General features: G+C 38.9%; 1 protein-coding gene across 1 annotated transcript in view; it reads left to right on the top strand.

The window, feature by feature from the left end:
• The window catches only part of LOC105485352 (ERCC excision repair 5, endonuclease), a 28451-nt gene that overhangs the window by 975 nt on the left and 2528 nt on the right, over window positions 1-24948 (top strand). The window contains exons 2-13 of the mRNA XM_071081067.1: window positions 3899-4074; window positions 5535-5650; window positions 6108-6194; window positions 7879-7939; window positions 10154-10297; window positions 13375-13582; window positions 13897-14970; window positions 17511-17755; window positions 18108-18227; window positions 18376-18589; window positions 19869-20013; window positions 23978-24180. Of these exons, the coding sequence (XP_070937168.1) occupies window positions 3899-4074; window positions 5535-5650; window positions 6108-6194; window positions 7879-7939; window positions 10154-10297; window positions 13375-13582; window positions 13897-14970; window positions 17511-17755; window positions 18108-18227; window positions 18376-18589; window positions 19869-20013; window positions 23978-24180 (2793 nt within the window). The remainder of the gene's footprint in view (window positions 1-3898; window positions 4075-5534; window positions 5651-6107; window positions 6195-7878; window positions 7940-10153; window positions 10298-13374; window positions 13583-13896; window positions 14971-17510; window positions 17756-18107; window positions 18228-18375; window positions 18590-19868; window positions 20014-23977; window positions 24181-24948) is intronic.

Here is a 24948-nt window from a genome sequence, read left to right as displayed (position 1 = left end):
TGCAGTCTTAGCGGCCTGTGCATCCTGGTTTGTCTCTTTGTGGCAGTGCTTTATGTTCCTTTCTGCTTTAATTCTCTCATCTGCAAAGTGGAGGTGGTGATAGTATCTACACACAGGATTGGAATGAGGAATAAATAAATTACCTAAATGAGAGAAGTTTAGCGCGAGTAATACAGTAAATCTTAAAGTTACTATCCCGTCCAGGAGGTCAGTATGGAGAGAAGAGTAGATTTCGACCATTAGTTTTGCTTGAGTCTTGCCCCATTTATGTTTCTTAGAGGAAGGGTAGTGTGGACAGGTGTTTTACCATTTTTTTTTAAAATTGACTTTTTAAGGACTGTTGTTTTTGTACATGTTTGGCTGGTTTCGTTTGTCATTGGAATTAAATTCTTTTTGCATTAGCAAAACGTGATACTATTTTTGAAATTTTGATCTTTTTCTTTGTTACGTAGTCTTTTTTTTTTTTTTTTTTTTTTTTGAGTGTCTATTCTGGCTCAGAATCTGGTGATACCTTACACCAATTTCCTGAATGGGGATCTATGAGTCTAGGGGCTCGTGGGCTTGCGGAAAGAGTCCTGTAAATGATTGCGAGGGGATTGGGACCGGAAATGGAGTGCAAGAGTGTGTGGGCGTTCAGCAAAGAAGTCCGTGACTGCGGAGCCCTAATTCTTCAGTAGGAGCACAACTTATAAATAAAACGACATTGATAAGTTTTAAAATATAATGAGATTGTCATCATTTTTTGGAAATGGATAATCTTTGACTACATCTGTAATTGATTTTTGGCTTAAAAGTTTTTATACAGGGTACTTTGAATTGGGGAAAGCCAAAGGGTTTTTTTTTTTTTAGAGCACATGCGCTGTTGCTGCCCTCAAGCGGTTCTTCTATATCATTGCAGTCTAAAGATTTTCTCAGAAATAAAGGGTAAAGGTTAGTTTTCAGTGCCAAGAACCCTTAACACTTCAGCAAAGATTTAGATCATTTTATGTAGCAGCCCTTGTGAAGACTTACTAAAGAGGACTGCGGCCAGGCTCAGTGGCTCACGCCTGTCATCCCAGCACTTTGGGAGGTCAAGGCAGGAGGATCATTTGAGCCCAGGGGTTCAAGACAAGCCTGGGCAACATTGTGAACCCCTGTCTCTACACGCAGTCAAAAAATTAGCTGGACGTGGTGACCTGCACCTGTGGTCCCAGCTACACGGACGGCTGAGGCAGGAAGATTGCTTGGGCCCAGGAAGTCAAGGCTGCAGTGAGCAGTGTTCATGCCTGTCTCTTAAAGAGGACTGTGAAAGACATTCTAGTCATAATGACAACCTCATATATTTATAATAACCTCATTTATGTCAAAGGAGAATATCTGATTACTTGTTCTACAATTGATTTTGCTTTGTTTCGTTTTCACGGGAATTCAGACACCTGAAATTATTTAGATTTTATTGTGTTGTTTGTTAATGACAAACTTACCCATGATTATACTAGTTTCATAATTTACTCTTGTATCCCTATAATAAATTGTTTGGTCTTTAAACCATCTATATAGCTTAGTGTCTTATTTATACAGTCTAAATGTCTGTGTCAAATAATGCAGAATTAACAGTTAAACTTTTGTCTCTTACAGATTTTAATGTTTCTAAGATGCATTTAAATGTATTAGCAAGTTATTACATTCTCTTTAGGCTATGTATAGTAATGGGGATTAATTACATTTTAAGTCACCTAACTAAAGAACTAAAGAAACTTATTTTTTGTATTAAAATGTTATTGGTCTTTGGGTCTTATACCTAAAGTGATTTTTGGCTTTGCTGCAGATTTTAACTTTTCTGCCTGCAGGAATTTAATTTTGAGTTTATAAACTTACTGAAATTAGACAAGTCAAATTATACAAATATTTTCAGATTGTCTCATTTTTCATATTTCTTGTTAATAATTTATGTGAATATTTTCAGATAATCTAATTTTACATATTTCATCTCTAAGAATTCAAGACAAAATTCTCAACCCTAGCTGAGTGTTGGCACTACCTGTAGTTAATTGAAAAATAAAAAATAAAAGAAGACCTACCTCCGTATCTATGATTTAAAATTTTAGGCCCATGGGGTTTAATAATCCATATGTTTCAGAAGCTTCATATCCTATTCTAATGGATAGCAGGGGTGAGAGTCACTGATCTGAAACTAGATTTCCTCACTTAAGTTAAAGTTTAAAGTAGTGGGCCAAGTAGAAACTAATTTAATCCTGTGCAATAGGGAGCTCTATGGCTTTTCCAGACTATACTTGTAACAAGCAGAAACATCGATCTAATACAAGATAGTTGTACATCAACACCAAGTTCTACTTCTGAGATGTGTCTTTTATCCGACCTCTTCTCATAGTCTCCACCACTACTCTCTGCATTAACTTGGGCTATTTTAACTCATTTTAGAACTGGTTTCCTAATAATCTGTTCTTCACATGTTCATCAAAGTTAATCCTTAAATCACGTTCTAGAAACTTCCTGGTGGCTGTATCATCTCCTGCCATTGCTTTTGTCCTGCTGCACTGGCTTCCTGGAGATAGGGACCGTCTCTGTTTTGTTCATGGCTGAATTGTTTGGTGCATATCCCTAGGGTCTTGGATATACCTGGCCCATGGTATTGCTAAATATTATGGAAATAAGCATAGCATTAGCTTGCTTTCCACTAGGTGTTTTGTTACATAGTGTTTTGTAAGTTAATTGTTGATGAGCCTACATTTTTTTTTATGTTAGTAAAAGTTAGGCAATGTACATTCATTTCAATACTAAACTGCTCAACTTATTTAATAGCAGATTTTGATTGTGTATAAGAGTCCCTGTGAAAGCAAGTGCAGTGCACAAATTGCCTGGGCAAGCCATGGAGCACAAAGGCTTGGTTTTTTCCCTGCTAGATTATAAACTCCATAGGGCCAATACTGTGTTTTGTTCAGTGCATTGGATATGCCAGTGCATAGAAAAATTGCTGCCACATAATAAAAACAGAAATAACTTGATGGGATTCCTTCAATGTTCTTTCCCTGTGTTAGAAATTTACCTGCAAAAATTAGTATCAGTTCAGGTTTCTTTCTGGTTTTTTTTTTTTTTTTTGAGATGGAGTCTCCCATTGTCACCCAGGCTGGAGTGCAGTGGCGCGATCTTGGCTCACTGCAACCTCTGCCTCCTGGGTTCAAGCGATTCTCCTGCCTCAGCCTCCTGAGTAGCTGGGATTACAGGTGCGTGCCACCACGCCCGGCTAATTTTTGTATTTTTAGTAGAGACAGGGTTTCACCATGTTGGCCAGATGGTCTTGATCTGTTGACCTCGTGATCCGCCCACCTTGGCCTCCCAAAGTGCTGGGATTACAGGTGTGAGCCACTGCGCCTGGCCCATAATTAGTTTTATAAAAAGACCTGCTGGAAAACTTTTAAACTGATTGTTATATTTTCATTATTATTAACAAGCATTCTATAAATAACTCTCATTATATATCTATGATGATTTTTGAGGATCAATGTCTGGAAGTGGTAAAATCGACTGCAAAGTTTTAAAGTTTTTTTCACTATGAATTGTCAAATCGTCCTCCAGAAAATTTGTGCTAATTCATGAAAATTCTTTAGCAATCACTTGTCTTTTTTAAAGAAGCGATTCTTTGCAACGAGACTTCTTAAAAGGATGTGTCTGTCTTTGTATAATTTTAAAATGCAGTATGTGAATAAGGGTAACAAGAGCTTAACTAAAGTTAACTGACTTTAGGTAGATCCCATGAGAGCTAAATGTTTTTCAATTTTAAATGAATAGTGATAAGTATTTAGTGTTCAACATTTGGATAATATCAGTTATTAGGAAATTGAAGTTGTGAGGATGAAGAGAAAAATTCCAGAGATTTTTCCATTAACAATTCTCCCAGATATTAGCATTTGGTTAAACCAAGCACTTAAAGGAGTCCGGGATCACCACGGGAACTCAATAGAAAATGCTCATCTTCTCACTTTGTTTCATCGGCTCTGCAAACTCTTATTTTTTCGAATTCGTCCTGTTTTTGTGTTTGATGGAGACGCTCCACTATTGAAGAAACAGACTTTGGTAAGTGTCATCTAGTTTTCGGTAAGTGTCAAATAATTTTTTTCTTTCTGCATTCTTAGAAAAGTTCACATAAAATTTCTGTTTTCTCTTTAGAATTTTAGAGACAGACTTATTTTGACATATATTTAATTTAATTACATCTACTTTTTTATCTTGAACAATTAATTTTCATTTTAAAAAGTTTTATGAGAGTTCATTGTGGGTACAATGATAAAATTTAACTTTTAAATAAAATAAAACTAACCACTAAAAACCTTGCCGTTGAGAGTTTTCCCTTGAGAGGATCTTGTTAGGTGTTCTATATTTATTTCAAGGATGCGGCCATCGCTCAGAACACTGTGGAAACCCTCTTTGGGAAGTGCCTCCCTGAATCTGAGATCAAGTATCCTCCGTGATAGCAAGCCTTCTCTTGAGGGGAATTGGATTTTAGCAGTAAGCAATGTTATGTGGTGCCAAGTGGTGACTAAAGTGGATTATCTAGGAAGGAAATTGACCATGATATAGAAGAATGAGAATGAGTTGCAGCTTTATTGTTCTGGAAGTAGTTTTAAAAAATGTTTTTGGAAAGCTGGACGCAGGAGGATTGCTTGAGCCCAAGTCCAGCCTGGGCAACACAGGGAGACCCCATCTCTAAAAAAATGACATAAAATAATGTTTAAACAGTCCAAATGACAGCACCCATTTGGATATATGACTTTAATTTGTTGAAAATGCCAAAGTAATGGAATGATGACTTTGTAATCATACCAGACAGATACTCTCTAATTAAGTGAGGATATAGGATAAAAGTAAGGCTTTATAAATGCTGGGGGATGTTTGTTGCCTCAGTAACAGTGTCTAGACTTGAATGTTGCAGTTTTCAGTTACCCAAGGCATACTGTAAGTCAGGTACTTTGTGGAAGGATTAGAAAGGAAAAGAGAATATCTTGGTTATTTTTATCTGAAATTTAACTATAAGCACAGGGACTATCCATTTGTCACGACTTGAACATTTCTTACAAGATATTTCTATACATTTTAGAATTTCTTGTGATATATAATCTTGAATATTGAAGGGCAGAATTACATGTAAGTAATGCATGTTTATAAAAAGCAATATTAGAAATTGTTTTTGGTGTCACTGTGACATTTTATCGAATAAATAAATAATTCCTTTTGGGAAGCATTTAAGCTTTCCACTTCTTGGGCATATTAAAGGACATTTAAAAGAAACAGAAAGTAAATTAATAGTTTCCCAAATATATTGTATAGTAGCCCATTAAGTAATAGATAGAAACTCTGGGTGTCCTTTATGTAGCAGCAAGCTGAAGATATTCGTTTATATGGCAATTAGGAGGAAATGCTAAAGCAACCGTAGTCTGAAAACTCAGACAAACCAAATTCTATGGGAAATAAATCACAGAAATGTTTCTAGTGGTCTAATATCCTGAAGTGAGATCTTACATCCTTTCTTCTCATAGGCGAAGAGAAGGCAGAGAAAGGACTTAGCGTCCAGTGACTCCAGGAAAACGACAGAGAAGCTTCTGAAAACGTTTTTGAAGAGACAAGCCATCAAAACTGCCTTTAAAAGCAAAAGGCAAGAGGAAAATTACAGTCATGTTAGAGATGAAGTTTTAAAAAAGTGATTTTTGTCTTGAATTCCTGTGACACTCTTTCCCTGTGTAATTTTAACTTTCAACAGAAAATAGAGAATGAAATGAGACAAGTAGGCTGCCATTTGACCTGGTAATTTGGAGTTGTGGCAATTCTCCATTCTGTGAGAATCAACTTTGCTAATGAGAAAAAACAGCTGTTGTGTTGTGTCATGTACACTTTTTACTTTGATTATGCTCTTCTTGGCTCTGGGTGAGCAGCCCCGCCACGGTTCCTTCCTTTCTCTCGACTGCATTTATTTTCCACAGCAGTGGCCCGAGGGCAGCCAGGTCAGGTCCCTGTTCACCATCCTGAGCAGGGTCTGTGTAATCAGTGGGGGAGTATTATCAACTCAAAATACTATTTCATATAATCTGTTTAAAGATTTGTATACTTTCCAGAGATGAAGCACTACCCAGTCTTACGCAGGTTCGAAGAGAAAACGATATGTATGTTTTGCCTCCTTTACAAGAGGAAGAAAAACACAGGTAAATGTTTAACTCTTTAAGAATATTATTTTAGTCATTGCTACATTCGGACACATTTAAACCTTGATGTGTTATCTACATGATAAGGCATGTGAAAATTTCTTAATGCATCTGAAATAGGCACGATCTGTACCTTTCAGAATATTTTTCAAAGACTAAAGTTTTTATTTACTATTCTTTGTGTTTTGGTGATTCATGATTCTTATTCCTCTTCATTCTAAAGAATCTGCCAGGGCTTTGGATTTAAAATTCTCCAAGGCATGAATTTTAGTTTTCCTTTCACTTTGCTTACACATGCTCTTTCTAGCTGCTTTTCAATCCAATATGGTCTCTCTCACCATGATGCTAAAATACCACAACCCATGACATTCTTGTTGCTACATCTAGCAGATGCTTTGAACTTCTCAGTGTACTCGACTTCTCCGCCCTAAAAACCATGCTGCACTGCCCCACTCCCCTGGCATCTCTGTGGCCCTTTCTGCTTAGCCTCTCTGTGGACTCCACTTCCTCTCTCTCTCTCTCTTAATGGTTGGTAGCTTCTGTGATGGAAGTGAAGGTGGAGAACGAGAAACTCGACAGTTTGCCTTTGTCCCCTGTCCTTCTCTCCACCTCTTCCTTTCCCAGGAGTTCCCAAGAGACAACTTAGCTTTTGAATCAGCGCAGTTCTATTTGTCTCCATTGCTCCCACTGTCCTTTTTTCTCCAGGTTACATTATTCGTTTTTAAACTTCTTTCTGTCTTTGTATTTTTCTTACCCTTTTTGTAATAACTCCACCCACCAAGCCCAATCTCTGTTTTGTGTTATAGTCTGTTTAAAATCCAAATCTGATATTGTCATTTCCTTACTTAAAACACTTTCTAGCTTCTCTTTTCTTTTCCTATCTTTTCTTTTTTTTTGAGATGGAGTCTCTGTTGCCCAGACTGGAGTGCAGTGGCACAATCTCAGCTCACGGCAACCCCCACCTCCCGGGGTTTAAGTGATTCTCCTGCCTCAGCCTCTGGAGTAGCTGGGATTACAAGCACCTGCCACCACACCTGGAAAATTTTTTATATTTTTAGTAGAGATGAGGTTTCACCATGTTGTCTGGGCTGGTCTCAAATTCCTGACCTCAAGTGATCCACCTGCCTCAGCCTCCCAAAATGCTGGGATTACAGGCGTGAGCCACCACACTCAGCTTAGCTTCTCATTTCTTTAGGATAAAACTTTAACTCCTTAATTACATTTTCCAGTCTTATCCCTTCCTCTCTTCACATCATCCACAAGCAGGCTTTCTTTTCCTTGTTTCTATATGGTTATAAAACTTAGTTCTTTTGCCTGGAACACTTTTCTCCACGAACCTTCCCACTCCCTACAACTAGACTCCTCAGTTAACTCATGGCTAACTCCCACCAGTGTAATTGTCGGGGATCCTGGAAAGCTTTTGTGACTCCTCCTAAATTGGGTGAGGTGAATCCCTATTGCATCTCTAGTGACCTGCCCTTCCCTTGTGGTGGAAGTTATTAGATCCCACTCTAATTGCTTACTTACATGTGCCCCCCACCAGACCATGAGACCAGTAGTGGCACAGATCTTGCTGTTTTATTCACCATTGTAGCTCCTATAATGAGCAGCACCTTGTGTACGAGTATCTTTGTAAGCAGTCATTAAAAATCATAGATACCGTAAAAGTGTGTTTGACTTTCAGTTCAGAAGAGGAAGATGAAAAAGAATGGCAAGAAAGAATGAATCAAAAACAAGCATTACAGGTATTTAGATGATTTTTGAATTCAGAATGTATTCTGTTATTTGAAATGAATGACATGAAAATGAGTATTAGTGAGGTATATGAAACTATGAAAGTTCCTGATGAAAAGTAAAGACAGATGCCTTTCTGATTGTGCATATATATGTGTACATGTATGTATATAAATACACACTCACCTATACATGTGTATATATATGGAATTTGCCATTATGCACATCTGTGTATTCAAAATAAGCCATTTTTCTTTTACAACCAACCAACCAACCAATAGTAATATGTGCTTACATAAAAAATATAGAAAACATATCATTCGTAAATAACTTGTAGTAACATTTTGATATATTTTCATCCATTCTTCGCCTGCCCCATATAATTGAATACCCGTGTGTATATTTGTATACATGTATCAAATGTACATATGTACATATATATGTGTACACATATGTGTGTACGTTCTAGTTATCTGTTGCTGTGTAACTTAGTGGTTAAAACATCTTTTGTTTTCATCACCTGTCTGGGTTCCAGGGGTTGACGAGCTCAGCCAGGCAGTTATCTCTGGGGTCTCTTGCGTAGATGCAGCCAGTCTGTAGCTGGGGCTGGAGTGACTAACAAGGCTTCCTTGCTGCCATGGGTGGTGGTTGATGCTGGCTGTCAGCCAGACTTCCGTGCGGCTGGCACCAGAGCCCTACTTGTGGCCTCTCCATGTGGCCTGGGCTTTCTCCCAGCATGGTGACTGTGTTCTGAGGGTGCCTGGGCTTTCTCCCAGCGTGGTGACTGTGTTCTGAGGGTGGGCATCCCAACGTTCCAAGCAGAGGCCCTGTTGCCTTTCTGACCTAGCTTTGAAAGTTGTGCAGCATCCTTCCCACCACATCCTGTTCCTCAGAAGCTAGTTACTAAGGTCAGCCCCTATGAAAGGGGCAGAGAGTTAGACAAGAAGAATGTCCCACACACATTTTCATGAATAGCATTTTTTACAAATTGAGATTATACCTTATGTATGTATTTTTTTCATAAACATTTTTTCAAGTTTGTTAGTGTCACAGATAGCATCTTTTTGATTCCCAAATTCACTGTTTCTTGTTTGTTCATATTGTTTTGTCATATCAGGTAGAAGACTTCTGAGCGAAAACCTCGAGATCCTTCAGGTTGTGGAGGTGCTGTGCTATTAATGCAGCTAGTGAGAGCAATCTTAGTTAAGACCATGGGCCTCGAGGTCAGAAAGACCTGCGTTTCAATCCAGGCTCCACTGTTCACTAGCTGTGTGATCTTACACAGATTAAATTCTCCAAGGCTTTATTTTTTTTTTTTGTAAAACGAAATTGATATCAGTGCCTTCCTGCTAGGGGTGATGGGAGCATTAGTGAGGGAAGGCACAGGAAACGCTGAGCTCAGTGACAGTTCTGTCCTACGCGTTTGCTGGTTAGTACGTACACATGTAACATACAGACATGCAGGACAGCAGGTTGTATTAGCTTATCTTTTTTACTAATGAAGGATTTTAAAGTACTTTTGGTAATGAGTTACAATTGAGAAAAGTTTTACGCTTTTCCATGTCTCCTGTGAATTTCTTACTTTTAATTTCATTTTTTATGTTATAAGCAAAATAAAACTAATTTAATTACAGGAATTATATATATTGCTTGAATTCTTAAGTCTCATTCTGTCTTGGGTTCTTGCATTTTCTATTCTCTCAGCCTGAAATGCTCTGTCCTTAGGCTCTTTGATATCTTTCAAGTCCCTGCTCACACATCCTCTTTTTAGTGGGGTCTTCTTTATCTGTCAAATGAATCTTTTTTTTCTGTTTTCTTTTCATGTAATCACTCTCATATCAGATAAATATGCTTTATTTTCTTACCATTATCTTGTTCATTGATTTATTTATTTATTGTCTGCCCTCCTCTACTCCTAAGGGCAGGGACCTTATCTGGCACCTTATCCGATCTCACAGTACCTTAGTACCTCGAACCGTGCCTGGTGCCTTAGAGGTACCTGCTGAGTATTTTTTCTTTTGAATGAATTAAAGAGTGAATGGCTACATTCCCTAATTTGCCTACTCACTTTATTGCCTGTCACAGATTATATGCAACTGTGTTTAGCCAAGTGTTGATTATGTAGAACTGTGTTTATTATATAAACATAATACATATCCCTAATGGTGAGTAGAACTAAGTGTACGCAATGTAAATTTCATGGTGCTGTGTTTTTCTCTTTACAGGAAGAGTTCTTTCATAATCCTCAAGCGATAGATATTGAGTCTGAGGACTTCAGCAGCCTGCCCCCTGAAGTAAAGCATGAAATCTTGACTGATATGAAAGAGTTCACCAAGCGCAGAAGAACATTATTTGAAGCAATGCCAGAGGTAAAACATACAACAGTACATTCATGCTTAGAATTAAGAACTTCAGCAAAACTTTTTATTAGAAAGAAGAGAAAATTGATAAGCAATACTTATATGGTAACTCAGTTAACTGTAAACAGCATTTCTGTATCTCCGAGATTCTAAGAAGCATTGTTTATTTATACGTTTGAGCCTTTAGACATTTACTCTAAGGAGTCTTTCTTGACTTTTGACCCAAGACTTCTCCTGGTCTTTGTTCTCACATCACCCCGTACTGTCACTTTATAGTTCTTAGCTCCAAAACATGCTTATCTTGCCCACCTCTGTATTTTCAGTGCCTAGCTCAGTCTTTTTCACATGGTATGTGTCCAGTGGATGCTTACTGACTCATTTCTTAGGTTAGTTCATAAAAGTTATTGTAGCCTATAATATACATTGTCTATAAAAACTAATAGTTATATAGAATCTAATCACAATGGAAAAATAAGTTCTAAATTGAAATTCCAGATGTATCTTCCTCTGCTGCATCCCTAGAAATGCCATTGGCTCTCCGCATTCCCTCCTCCTCTTCCTGGACAGTGGGAATGGGGCTTCTTCACCTTGGAACACCTTGTAGCTCGGCAGGCCCAGAAAGCTAGAGTGGAGGTGGTGTGTGGTTGGGTGCTAGCAAATATGTCTCCTGATCATGCTACCATTGATACTTAATTCATGCTACTATTGATGACTCTCTGTCTTAGTTGCCAGTGAGTGAGTTCTTTTTCTCTTTCTATTGCTACTACCTGTTACTTCTACCATAGTTCTCCTTTCACCCACTGTAGGACAGAATAGAAATTTTGCAGCGTCATCGACCTTAGTGCGTAGATGGAGTGTTTTTTATTTTCTACAATTTTTGAATATTGCTTAAATTCGTAGCAGAAATACGAAAAAGGAAGGGTAAACTTCTTTTCTCATCACTCCCTGTTTTTTCCACAAAGAGTGTGCAGTAGCAGACACTAAGGTGCACAGAGGTGACATTCTTGGGTCTTTGGATATACAAGGACAGAAGTAAATTGATTTTTATTTCAGGAAAAAAATCCAGGCTCAGTCAGACATTTTATTTCTTGAGTGTGAAAGGTGGCAGCTGAGGAAGTATAATTTTGGTTGTGTAAACAATAATAGGAAGAAATGGGAGAAAGAGAGACAGTCCCTAGTGATTTACTGTTCTGTATTTTCTTTCTGCAACCACGAAGTCTCGGGAAGTGGTGGACTGTAGGGTGGTGTGGAGTAGCAGCTTATTGGATCTGTAATTTTGATAGAGATGTTCTAAGTCATCCACGTTGGGCCTTTGTATCATCTCTACGTCGTGCAAATGTAATATTGGTAACAGTAGTGATGGTAGATAATAGTAGCAGTAGTAATAATCATAATACCATAGTTCCATCTTACTCAGGGTTTTGATTTCTACAGTTTGCAGTGACCTGTGGTAAACTGTGGTCTGAAAATATTAAATGGAAAATTTCAGAGATAAACAATTCATAAGTTTTAAGTTGCACACCATTCTGAGTAGCGTGATGAAATCTCACACCTTCCTGCTCCATCTTGCCTGGAACGTGAATCCTCCCTTTGTCTAGCGTCTCCGTACTGTAGACGCTTCCTTCCTGTTAATCACTGAGTAGCTGTCATGGTAATCAGATTGACTGTCGCGATATTGCAGTGCTTCTCCTCAAGTCACTCTTACTTGACTTAATAATGGCACAGCAGTGCAAGAGTATGATGCTGGCAATTTGAATATGCCAAAGAGAAGCTGTAAAGTGCCTTGTTTAAATGAAAAGGTGAAAGTTCTTGAATTAATAAGGAAAGAAAAAAATCGTATGCTGGCTGAGGTTGCTAAGATCTGCATAAAAATGACTTTTCTAGCTGTGAAATTGTGAAGAAGGAAAAAAGAAATTGGTGCTAGTTTTGCTGTCGTACCATAAACTGCAACAGTCATGACCTCAGTGTGTGATAAGTGCTCAGTTAAGATGGAAAATCCATTAAATTTTCAGGTGGAACACATGAAGAGAAACATGTTCTGATTGATGACAATCAGGTTTGGTTCTGCAGTTTCAGGCATCCTCTGGGGGTCTTGGAACATACCCCAAGGATGACGGGGTTGTCTACTATATTAATAGATTCAATTATTGTAAATCGACATGCTTTTGATCCCAGATCTACCCCTTATTAGCCCTGTGACTCTAGGGAGGTTACCTAACCTATTTAAGTCCTGATTTCTTCATTTATAAAATGGAGGTGATATCTGTTTCATAGGATAATTGTGAGAATAAAATGAGGTATTATATATTATATGTAAAAGCACTTAGAAAAATGTCCTCCATGGGAAATGCCTTATAATGTTAAGTATTACTATTAATAACTGTGATTACTATGATTTATTGTGTCTTTTATGGGATTAGGTTGTGCTGGGCACTTCACTTGCATATTTACCTGCATTCTAGAAGATTGTTAAGCCATAATCAAATGTCATAGTGACTGCTATGCATTACATGCCCAATACCTATTTACTGAATAATGATTAAATCATAAACTGTATTCATGTTTTTTTATTTTTATTTTTTCTTTGAGAGGAAGTCTCGCTCTTGTCCCCCAGGCTGGAGTGCAATGGCGCGATCTTCGCTTACTGTAACCTCTGCCTCCCGGGTTCAAGCGATTCTCCTGCCTCAGTCTTTGGAGTAGCTGGGATGACAGGCGCCTGCCACTACACCCGGCTAACTTTTGTATTTTTAGTAGAGACAGGGTTTTACCATGTTGGCCAGGCTATTCTCGAACTCCTGACCTCAAGTGATCCACCTGCCTCGGTCTCCCAAAGTGCTGGAATTACAGGCATGAGCCACCGCTCCCAGCCATAGTATTCATGATTTTTTTTGCCCAACTCTTTTGAAGATTATTTTTTTAAAAGGAAGTTGTAGTTTTTCTTGTTATTCAACTTTTATAATATGAAACGACCATCAATGAAAAAAGCCAATTGTTCTTTGTTCCCTGTTGGGGAAAGGGTGGAAATATGGTACTATTATCTGCATTTAATATAAAACAGTACTTTTGTTTGTTTATTTTGCTTTTAGGAGTCCAATGACTTTTCACAGTACCAACTCAAAGGCTTGCTTAAAAAAAACTATCTGAACCAGCACATAGAACATGTCCAAAAGGAAATGAATCAGCAACATTCAGGACACATCCGAAGGCAGTATGAAGATGAAGGGGGCTTTCTGAAGGAGGTAGAGTCAAGGAGAGTGGTCTCTGAAGACACTTCACATTACATCTTGATAAAAGGTATCAGGCACCATCATTTATATATTTATATTAGAAATCCAAGATATATCATCACTCTGAATTCTATAAACTAGCACTCCTGGATAATATTAATGAAATTCTATTTATGTAATAACCGTATACTGCTATTAATGGATTAACTACTATAGTGCCAAACCACTTTAAAATTAGCTAATGAATTAACTTCTAGTTGCTGATTAAATGAAAATGTATATACTTATTTATGAGAACCAGTGTTCTCTTACTCATCTTGCTAGAAGTGTATTGTCACACTGTAAAACTGCATGGTGAGAAGTGTTTTAATTCTTCTTAAGGTATTCAAGCTAAGACAGTTGCAGAAGTGGATTCAGAGTCTCTTCCTTCTTCCAGCAAAATGCACAGCATGTCTTTTGACGTGAAGCCATCTCCATGTGAAAAACTGAAGACGGAGAAAGAGCCTGATGCTACCCCTCCTTCTCCAAGAACTTTACTAGCCATGCAAACTGCCCTGATGGGAAGTAGCTCAGAAGAGGAGCTGGACAGTGAGAATCGAAGGCAGTCCCATGAGAGGAATGCACCTGCTGCTGTAGACGAAGGCTCCATATCACCCCGGACTCTTTCAGCTATTCAGAGAGCTCTTGATGATGACGAAGATGTGAAAGTGTGTGCTGGAGGTGATGTGCAGATGGGAGGGCCAGGAGCAGAAGAAATGCATATAAACAGCTCCACCGAGAACAGTAACGAAGGACTTAAAGTGAGAGATGGAAAAGGAATGCCGTTTACCGCAACACTCGTGTCATCCAGTGCCAACTCTGCAGAGGAGCATGTAGCCAGCACTAATGAGGGGAGAGAGCCCACAGACTCAGTTCCAAAAGAACAAATGTCACTTGTTCACGTGGGGACTGAAGCCTTTCCAATAAGTGATGAGTCTATGGTTAAGGACAGAAAAGATCGACTGCCTCTGGAGAGTGCAGTGGTTAGACATAGTGACGCACTTGGACTCCCGAGTGGAAGGGAACTGACACCGGCACCTCCAACTTGTACAAATTCTGTGTCAAAGAATGAAACACATGCTGAAGTGCTTGAGCAACAGAAAGAACTTTGCCCATATGAGAGTAAATTCGATTCCTATGTTCTTTCAAGTGATGATGAAACAAAATGTAAACCAAATTCTGCTTCTGAACTCATTGGCCCTGTCAGTTTGCAAGAAACGAGTAGCATAGTAAGTGTCCCTTCAGAGGCAGTAGGTAATGTAGAAAATGTGGTGTCATTTAATACTAAAGAGCATGAGAATTTTCTGGACACCATCCAAGAACAGCAGACCACTGAATCTGCAGGCCAGGATTTGATTTCCATTCCGAAGGCCGCGGAACCAATGGAAATTGACTCAGAAGAAAGTGAATCTGATGGTACGTGTCTGTGCTTTTGTAGAAATTTGGAATGGTAGGATTTCACCTCTGTAGGAACTGAGAGATCCTTTTGTGTAGTCCTGTTTTTACTTTTTACAGATAAGGAACAAGAGATGCAGAAAGAAAGGTGAAATGACTTTCCCAGGGACACACAGCTGGTCATGAATCTTGACCTTCCATGTTGCTCTGCTTTTTGTTATCATTTTTAAAGGCATGACATGCCCTAGTTGGGGAAGGTAAAGTTGAGTTTCCCTCTAGTTTTTAAAAACTTTTTATTTTGAAATAATTATGAACTTTAAAAAGTTGGAAGAATATTATAAAATACCGGTTCCTTCATCCAGTACCTCAGTGGCTAGCATGATACCACATTAGCTTATAATTTCTCTTGGTCTCTCTGTGGCCCTCTATATGTATATCACATATCTCCAAATCTGTATACATATGTATACTGTTGATTCTCATTATTCATATATTCCATATTTGCAAAATTGCCTGCTCACTAAAATTTATTTGTAACTCCAAAATCAGTACTCACTGCAATGTCTTTGTGGTCATTTGTGGACATTTGCAGAGCTGGGGAAAAGCTTGAGTTGCTACACTGTGCTCTGCTGAGGTTAAGCAAGGTGACACTCTGCCTTGTTCCCGTGCTCTGAGATGACCAGAGGGTGGGGACAGTAGGGGATTATGCAATGGAGAGAGAGCAAGAAGCTCCGGCCCCAGGCCAGTTGGACCAGATTTGAATCGCTATTGTGCCACCTGTTAGTGTGGCAGCCTCAGGCAGGTCACTAATTTGCTTCTTGAACTTTGTTTCTTATTTATAAAATGAATCTACTAAGATGGCGGTTTTTTAGGATTTAAGATAGTATCTATGAAATATGTTCATATATATGTTATATATGTGTATGTGTGAATATGCACATATATCTGTTTAGGGGCAATGACTCAGTATTGGCTAATGGAGTGTTCACAGAGACTTCATAGATGATAGCCGCTTTGAATAATGAGAGTCAACCACACACACACACACAAACACACATACACACACACACAGTTTGTTCCTGGTATCTGCTAGTTTTCTTCATTCAAAAGTTACTATTTCCCTTTTGTAATTAATAAGTATTTTGTGGGAAAGGAATTTTTGGAGCTATATAAATATGCTGTTCCTGAACAAACTTTCATCCACTTGTTAGCATCCATTGATGTTTACCGGAATAATTTGTTACTACGTTGGTTGCCAAATGATGGTTTTCTAACTCCGTCATTCCTTACATATTATTACTTGACATCCTCCTATGAGGAAGATCTTTTTCTTCTCCCCATTTTTTAAAATTATTTTTAATCAGTGTAGACTCCTGTATTCCTATTTTATTCAGTGAGTTATAATCCAATACTGTCATAATTTACTTTGTTGCTCAAATTGTCACAGCTTTGGCCAGTGGGGACTCCTTCAAATGGCTTTTAGCAGTTTTTTCATTATATTTTGAGCTTTTCCTTACTTTCTGGCCAAGCTGTTTCAGGCATATCTTGTACTTACTCTGCCCTAGTCCTGGAACCAGCCATTTCACCAGGGAGCTCTTGTTCCTTTCGGTGGAGCATGGGGTTTAGACACCGCAAGCTGGATGTGAGTGTGCTTATGGATCCTGAGGTGTAACTGTCTCAGGCCCTTTCAGCAACAGAGCCAGGAAGTATATTTATGTATACATATACATGCACACACACATCTGTATTTATTTTTATATCTATCTGTACTAAAATGCATGAGTTTATACTGATATCTGCAATTCCATGGGGTTCAGTCTAGCCTCCTGCTTCTTTGTAGTATCCCTAACAATGAGAAACATTGCTCCCCTTATCCTCAATATATTTACATCTGCTTATTCTCCCTTGATATGTAACCCTCTCCCCTTCCCACTGGCCTCCTCCTTGGCCCTGCTGTCCTCTTTGCTTCAGCTATGTCCTTGGTGCCAGCACCCAGGTCCTGAGACCCCCCCCTCTTCTGTTCCAATTGTCTCCTTAAACCCAACTGGACAGGCCTTGCCAGCCCTCTCCACCTGCAGGGAAGGAAGGGAACCAATAAATATATTTTAAGGAGAAGGAAAGATAGTAAGAGAGGAGAGAAGGGAAGTGGAAGAGAAAGAACTATTTCTAAGTCACAGCTTTATTCTGTGCTGTGTGAATAGCATAAAAACATTGAGCAACTTCCTTGATTATTTATATACTTTGATAATTCTCCTTTTTGAATTTTTAAAACAATGTCAGTTAACTTAGAACATATTTATATAAAGCAAATACACATCTTAAGAGAGTTTTCTACTTTCAAAGACAATGCCAGTTTACCTAATTGAAAAGGCTTGAAGTTACAGGCATTTGTGATTACACTTATTTAATAATAATGCTACTATTACATGTATTCTGTTATAGTCTTATCTTTCCTTTTTAGGGTGTAGCATTTTTCAGTTTCCTCCAGAAAGCTCTTGATGATTGCAGGATCATTTTAATGTTTTGGTTGTAGATGAAGTGACCTTTTAATTTTGGTACAGGAAGTTTCATTGAAGTGCAAAGTGTGATTAGTGATGAGGAACTTCAAGCAGAATTGCATGAAACGTCCAAACCTCCCTCAGAACAAGGCGAAGAGGAACTGATAGGAACTAGGGAGGAAGAAGCCCCTGCTGAGCCCGAGAGCCTCCTGAGGGACAACCCTGAGAGGGAGGACGTGGATGGTGAGCCACAGGAAGCTGAGAAAGATGCGGAAGATTCACTCCATGAATGGCAAGATATTAATTTGGTAATACTGTAACATTGTGTTTTCACTTCTTGCTGAGGAAGCCGGGTTAAGTAGGTTTTGAGTTTTAAGGAGTTGCTGGATGAGTATTTATTAGCTATTTGCAGTACATCTTGTGGTTGCTGATGGCTTCGTTTTTGTGTAGGTTACTGGCTGGAATAGACTCCGTTTTCCGTGTGGTTTAGTGAGGGATCTCTAAAGATATTACAGAGTCTTGGTTAGCAATCCAGTGGAGTACTTCCTAAGGAGAAAGAGCTTATTGGTAATTTCAGTCAGACTAAATACAGGCTTTCTGTAACAAATGGACTCATTTGGATTATTAATATAAATCTGTAAATGAAAACACATTTTATAGGAGGAGTTAGAAACTCTGGAGAGCAACCTCTTAGCACAACAGAATTCACTGAAAGCTGAAAAACAGCAGCAAGAACGAATCGCTGCTACTGTCACCGGACAGATGTTCCTGGAAAGCCAGGTGGGTGCAGGCAGCTTGGGCTTCCTTTACCACCTTCCTCAGACCCCGGGGGAATGCACTGCATGAAGAGGGTATGCACTGCGCCTCCTGGTGCTCAGGGCCTGGCGATGCCCTTCCCTGGGGTCACTGTGTACCCCTCACTCTGCAGGAACTCCTGCGCCTATTCGGCATTCCCTACATCCAGGCTCCCATGGAAGCAGAGGCGCAGTGCGCCATCCTGGACCTGACTGATCAGACTTCCGGAACCATCACTGATGACAGTGATATCTGGCTGTTTGGAGCACGGCATGTCTATAAAAACTTTTTTAATAAAAACAAGTTTGTTGAATATTATCAATATGTGGACTTTCACAATCAATTAGGTAAGACTTCAGAGTCTTTTTGATTACTTTCTGACACTTACCTTCAGAATTTGTCCTAGGAATCTTTTTCTTTCCAAGGAACTAGTTTGATGCATTGATGGAAATCGTAGGTCTGTGAAAATTTTCATATAAGTGATCTTTGGCTTATATAGAGGAATAGGATTTTAAACATTTGAATTAAGGAATTCAAGTCCTAGTATATTTAGGTAGTTAGTCATCTGACTTAGTTAAACTTTGACTAGTTATCCGAGATCTCCAGAGTGAACCAAAGATGGTGGAGAGGGGAAGCAGGGGGAGTCACTCCTGCACCTGGGCCTGTATTCGGGTTTCTGGCATTGATCATCTTCTGTTCATCCAGCAAAATATATGTTTGGTGACTCCTATATGCCAGTTGTTCTTAACAAGGGGGAAAGAGCAGAGAGTAAAATAGTAGGAGAAACAGACGATAAGCAGATACATAAATCATAATTTGACAGTTGGTGGTATGTGCTATATAGAAAAATATAGCAGTAAAGGAGAGGACAGAGTGAACTTCAGGCATTGAGAGTGCAGGTGCTGTTTCAGAGACAGTTATTGTGAAAGGATTTACTCACGAAACTTCAGGGCAGGGACCTGCAGGAAATAGGAAGCAAGCACTGTAGATACATACCTTGGGACTAGTGAGTGAAAGGGGCTGAGGCAGAAGCTTGTGGGCTGTGTTCTAGGGAAGCAAGGAGGCCAGTATGAGAGGAAGAGGGAGGAAATGGCAAGGGTTAATGTTAGAGAATAGGAAGATGCTAAAACCCACCAGGGTCTGGTGTGCTAGGGTGTGCAGGCAGATTGAATGTGGGGCGGGAGAAGAATGAAGCTGAGGAGGATTCCAGATACTGAGTGGCCGGTGGAGTGGACCTGCCTTAAGTAAGACAAGGAAGGAGCACAGTGGAGGAGGAGAAACGAAGTGTTCAGGTTTGCATATGATAAATTGGAGATGCTCATTGGATACCCAGTGGAGATGTTGAATTGATAGTTGAATATATGTGACTGTGGTTCATAGAGACCCAGGCTAGACAGCTAACTTTGGGGGTCAGCATATAGAGGGTATTTAAAGCTATGAGAATGGATAAAACTTTAAAAATATTAACAGAATGCCATTGAATAAAATAATTTATTTTCAAATAAGATATTTTTGGTTGTTGGATATAGATATACACACATATATGATTTATATAATAAAATGTTTATAAATATTATATAAGAAATCTTGATAAAATAAAAATTAAAAAATATTGTTACTCTTTAGGATTGGACCGGAATAAGTTAATAAATTTGGCCTATTTGCTTGGAAGTGATTATACTGAAGGAATACCAACTGTGGGTTGTGTAACCGCCATGGAAATTCTCAATGAATTCCCTGGGCATGGCCTGGAACCTCTCCTAAAATTCTCGTAAGGTCTTTTATTTCTTTAATTCAGATAATTGTGTAAATACCCAAATAAGCAAATGGAAATATTTTTTACAGCATGAACTGTCACAAATCATTGTTCACTGAGAAAGCAGCAGGAAGTATCGCTTGTTTTCTGTTTTGTAGAGATGATGAAATCAGAGTCAGTTCTTAGCAGTGCTGGGCTTATCCTAGTTCAAGGGTACAAAACCAGTCCTGTGGATTTCACATGTAGAAGTTGCCTTTTCACTCACTGACATATTTACAGAGCAGCTATGATGTGTCAGACACCGTGCTGGCCCTGGGGAGAGGAGAGACGAGTAAGGCATAGGCCTTACCCTCAAGGATTCCCATATTCTTGGAGGTGATGGAGAAGCAAAGGAAATTGTACTTGTCGGTGTGTCCGGTGTCCTGAGAGAGGTCAGCCAGGGAGGGACTTGGAAATATAATGCCAGGAATGTTACATCCAGCACTCCTGTCCTGTTTCTCACCGTATGAATCCTGTGACGTGTTCAGTGGTGAAGTCTTGCTCCATCCAGAACCCAGAGTCGTGCTATACTCGGGGAACATTTTTCATTTTGAAGATTCTGAGATGGCAGGAGTTATGAGTATGTCTGGGAAAGTAGTTTTTTCTTTGTCCTTGATGGCATATTTTTTAAAAAATTGAAATATAGTCACATACCACAAAGTTCACCGATTTTCAGTGTACAGTTCATTGGTTTTTAGTATATTCACAAGATTGTGGTGGCATCTTTTAACCATCACTATGTCGTGAGATGCTGTTTGGTGGTGGCTGATTTAATGATCCTTGAGTGTTCTCTCCAGTTACATATCCTGTGTTTGAAAGATGTTGGGATGCTCTGGTCTGAAGAGTCAGTGATTGGAATCACTGAAATGAACTGTGAAACTATTGTAGTGATTGCAGTCTTCCAGTCATAGCACACTTACCAATGTGTTGTATTTTATACTGTCTTGATTTATCTTTTTCTGATTTTCTTATTGTTGAGGAAATTTATATACTGGGAATGAGTTATGAGGTAGACATACATCATGGTAGGTAAATAGCTTGAAAACCTGCAAATAACTTTATTATACAAATAAAGTAAATGCATCGTAGAAAATTATAAATATGTATTAAAAAGATGATTACACTTTACAATTTATGTAATTTTAGACTTCTCTTCACACATATGGAAGCATATACATTGCATATATATGTATACTCATTTGAGTGTGTGTATTATATTTTTTTACCAGAATGGGATGATGCTCTATACTTTTTATTTTACCTCTAACCCATTTGGTGTTAGAACAGGGCCTATTATCAATGATGATACAGATTTATATCATTTTTAATGGCTCCAAGTAGTCTCTTTTTGGGTCTATTAGGACTAATTTAATCAAATGTCTTTTGTTATTTCTATTTTTAAAAAAGTATTAACAGACATTGATTTGAGTGTCCTTAATCTTTGGGTTCTTATCTAACAATTATTTGAGGATAAGTGAAAATAGTATCTGACTTTTCCATTCGGTTTCTTGATAACTATTGAGAGTGAATTTTTTAATGTTCGTAGACGGTTTGCGTTTCTGATTTAGTGAATGACCTGTTTATGCTGTTCCACTTTTCTTTGTGCAGCAGTTTTTGCTCGTTTGTTGCCTACTGAATCGTTTTCTATTTGAGCAGTTTCTGCCTTTGGTCCTTCAGCTCGTTGATGCCAGATAGTAGCAGCCTTCGCCCTGCCTGGCTCAGGACATTTAGGATGAATACATAGTAAAAAGCAGGAAGGATGGTGGGAAACCAGTAAAATCAGAATGTGGCCTCACTTTCTTTTCTGTTCTCCTCTCCTGAGGGCACCCGGCCTGGTGACTCATTCTTAGAGTGGGGCTGCTTTGGGCCTGCTGGTTGAATTCAGCTGTAGTCACATTTGGTTTGGACGACATGGTGTATTCTTCTCTTGAGCTTTAATTTTCAATTTTTCTACCAACATTTACCTTTGGGGAGATTTTACGAAAAATTATGGATTCTCTTGGGGGAAAAAGATCTGAAAATACTGCGCCTAAATTTCTGGATAGCCCCAAAATAGCTGGCATGGCGCAACAGCAGTTCCCCTCCCCTACCCCAAGGCCTTGGACTGAGCATGAATCCTTCAGTTTCATTACAGTTGCCGCCACTCTCCCAGCTTAGCTGATTGACAGACAGACACCTTCCTCCTTTCATCTTTATGTGAAGTGCCAGGCCCTCCTGCTTGAAAGGGTAACCGTAGCTTTGGCTTGATGAGCTCACAAGTGCGCTGATTCTAACTGGCAGTCATGATTACAGTTTCAAAAACGAAAATCTGCAAGTAAAGTAGAGGAGAATTATCGGTATTCTCTCAGTGCACTCCTGGGAAGAGTGTTGTAAAAGTAATGAAGAAAAATTATTTTTTCCTTTTTGCATTTTGTTGCTGTAATACAAGGAAGACCGCAATTAGTCATTTCGTACACTAGATGGCACTCCTGCATCGGTGAGGCGGGCCCTGGCCCTGACAGCAGGTCTGAGTGGGTTCCTAATGCTGTGCTAGCAAGCTTGTGAAGCGGAGGAGCGTGAGCTGCGGGCGTTTTTTCAGGTTCCATTGAGTACATGGATTGGTGAGGATTATGTTAGTAACTTTGATGGCATTTATTTTTTCCTAATTGTATAAATGTTTCTGGTCAACTGTCACCACATTACAAACTACCTTCAGCCTTAGTGGCTTCACACAGCAGTCGTCGCTGATTTTGCTCGTGCCTCTGAAGCTGGCTCAGGCCTCGTGGGGGTGTCTTGTCTCTGTTCCATGTCGGCTAGGACGGCTCAGCTGGGCTAGGACCCCTTCAGATGGCTCGCAGGGCTGATGAGGTGGTGGTGTCAGCCTCGGGGCCTCTCCACCTGGATGGACACTTTGTGAGCTTGGCTTCCTCACAGCGTGTTGGAGCCAAGAGCAGGAGGTCCAGGGGACAGGAAGTGGCGAGGGCCTCCCCTAGGCCCGGCACAGCTCGGGTCACACTGGTCAGCCACAGCCTGCCTGCTCAAGAGGAGGCCACATGGACCACCTTCGTGATGGCAGGATGCTCCAAGAGTGCGATACTGTCTTTATCCCGCCGATTTAGGCTTACAATGGAAAACAATGAAAAATGAATAAAATATAAAGAAGAAAATGAATGGCTGTGTTCTTGTGTAGAATATTGCCTAGCACACAGCCAAGTAATAGTTGTTACTGTTATTTATTTTAAATGTCTGTTTACTTTTCTCATATATGTGTTTTTTTCCAAAACTGGAATCGTACTTTAAAGTTATATTATCTCTGCTTTTATATATATTGATCTGTTTTATATACATATATAAAATATATACAGATATATGTGTTTTTAAAGTTTGACATTTTCTTGGCATATTTGCTTTTTATTAAATATTCACATTTTATTAAATATATATATCTGTTTTTAAAATTTAACATTTTCTTGGCATATTTACATTTTATTAAATATTCTTCGATCCATTATTGTATTTGATTTGAGGTAGATAACACAGATACATTACTTCCATTTTACTGCTGAGAAAGAAACCCAGAGAAGTTGTAACTTTTGTGGTATAATTATGAGTATGGGCTCTAGAGGAAGATTGTACCAATTCCAGCTGTGAAATCTGGAGCCAGTTACTTCTTTTTGAGTTCAGTTTCCTCCTCTGTGAGGTGGGGGTAACAATAGGACATGGCTTATGTCATGATTGGGCATGTGAAATATTTAACACAGTGCCAAACACAGAGGAAGCCTTCCATAAATGTTTGCCATCATTATACATTGTGGCTAATCGTACTGAAATTAATAAAATATTCTATATATCATATAATTTGAGTTAGAACTTGAGTTTACATGTTCTAAGTTTAGTTCTTCATCCATAGTGCATGAACTGTAATGTCTTATTGCTGTGTAAGTAATTGTTTCCTTTACAGAGAATGGTGGCATGAAGCTCAAAAAAATCCAAAGATAAGACCTAATCCTCATGACACCAAAGTGAAAAAAAAATTACGGACATTGCAACTCACCCCTGGCTTTCCTAACCCAGCTGTTGCCGAGGCCTACCTCAAACCCGTGGTGGATGACTCGAAGGGATCCTTTCTGTGGGGGAAACCTGATCTCGAAAAAATTAGAGAATATCCTTTACTTCTTAAAAGAGAAGGAAACACCTTGTGAAATATGCGTTTTGTTTAAAACTTACAGAAGAGAAACTTGGATCATTTTTTCTTAATATCCGTTAATCCCATATTCTTAGTATCCAGTTCTCCTTTTCACTCCTTTTTCCCTCTCCTTAGTTGTTGTTTTTTGTTTGTTTGTTTGTTTTAAAGGAACAGTGTATCACTCTGTCACCCAGCCTGGGGTGCAGTGGTGCAGTCATAGCTCACTGCAGCCACCACTTCCTGGGCTCAAAGGATCCTTCTGCCTCAGCCTCCTAAGTAGTGCCAGCCACTGCATCTGGCCCCTCTTTTTAGTTTTAAAGAGGATCTTAGTTTGAATAAGCAGTGATAAGCATTCATAGATACAACTACATACTTAAATATTATTGATTCTGAAAGAAAGAAAGATGACTAATCTTGTCCTTTTTAATACTGGTTTTCCTCTCCGTGTATATTTAAGTAATCATTTGGATAGATGTTTCAAAACTTGCACTAGAATTAATCCAACTACATTTTATTTTTTCTCTCAAAGAAATAGGTAGGATATCTGAAACTTGTTTTTATTCCAGTTAACCTTTTTTCCATAGTCACAAGTCTTTGATGTCCTACAGTGAGAGCTACGTATGTTTTATTTTAGAGAATTGAAAAGAACATAGTGCCAGATGATTATGCCGGAGTAATTTATTTTGTTACTACTTTCTTTTAGCACTCTAATCTTTATAAATACGAAAATCTTAGGAGATACGGGG

The sequence above is a fragment of the Macaca nemestrina genome, chromosome 16 (assembly GCF_043159975.1).
Source record: "Macaca nemestrina isolate mMacNem1 chromosome 16, mMacNem.hap1, whole genome shotgun sequence".
NCBI classification, from domain to species: Eukaryota; Metazoa; Chordata; class Mammalia; order Primates; family Cercopithecidae; genus Macaca; species Macaca nemestrina.
This window is presented reverse-complemented; position numbering and strand designations above follow the sequence as displayed.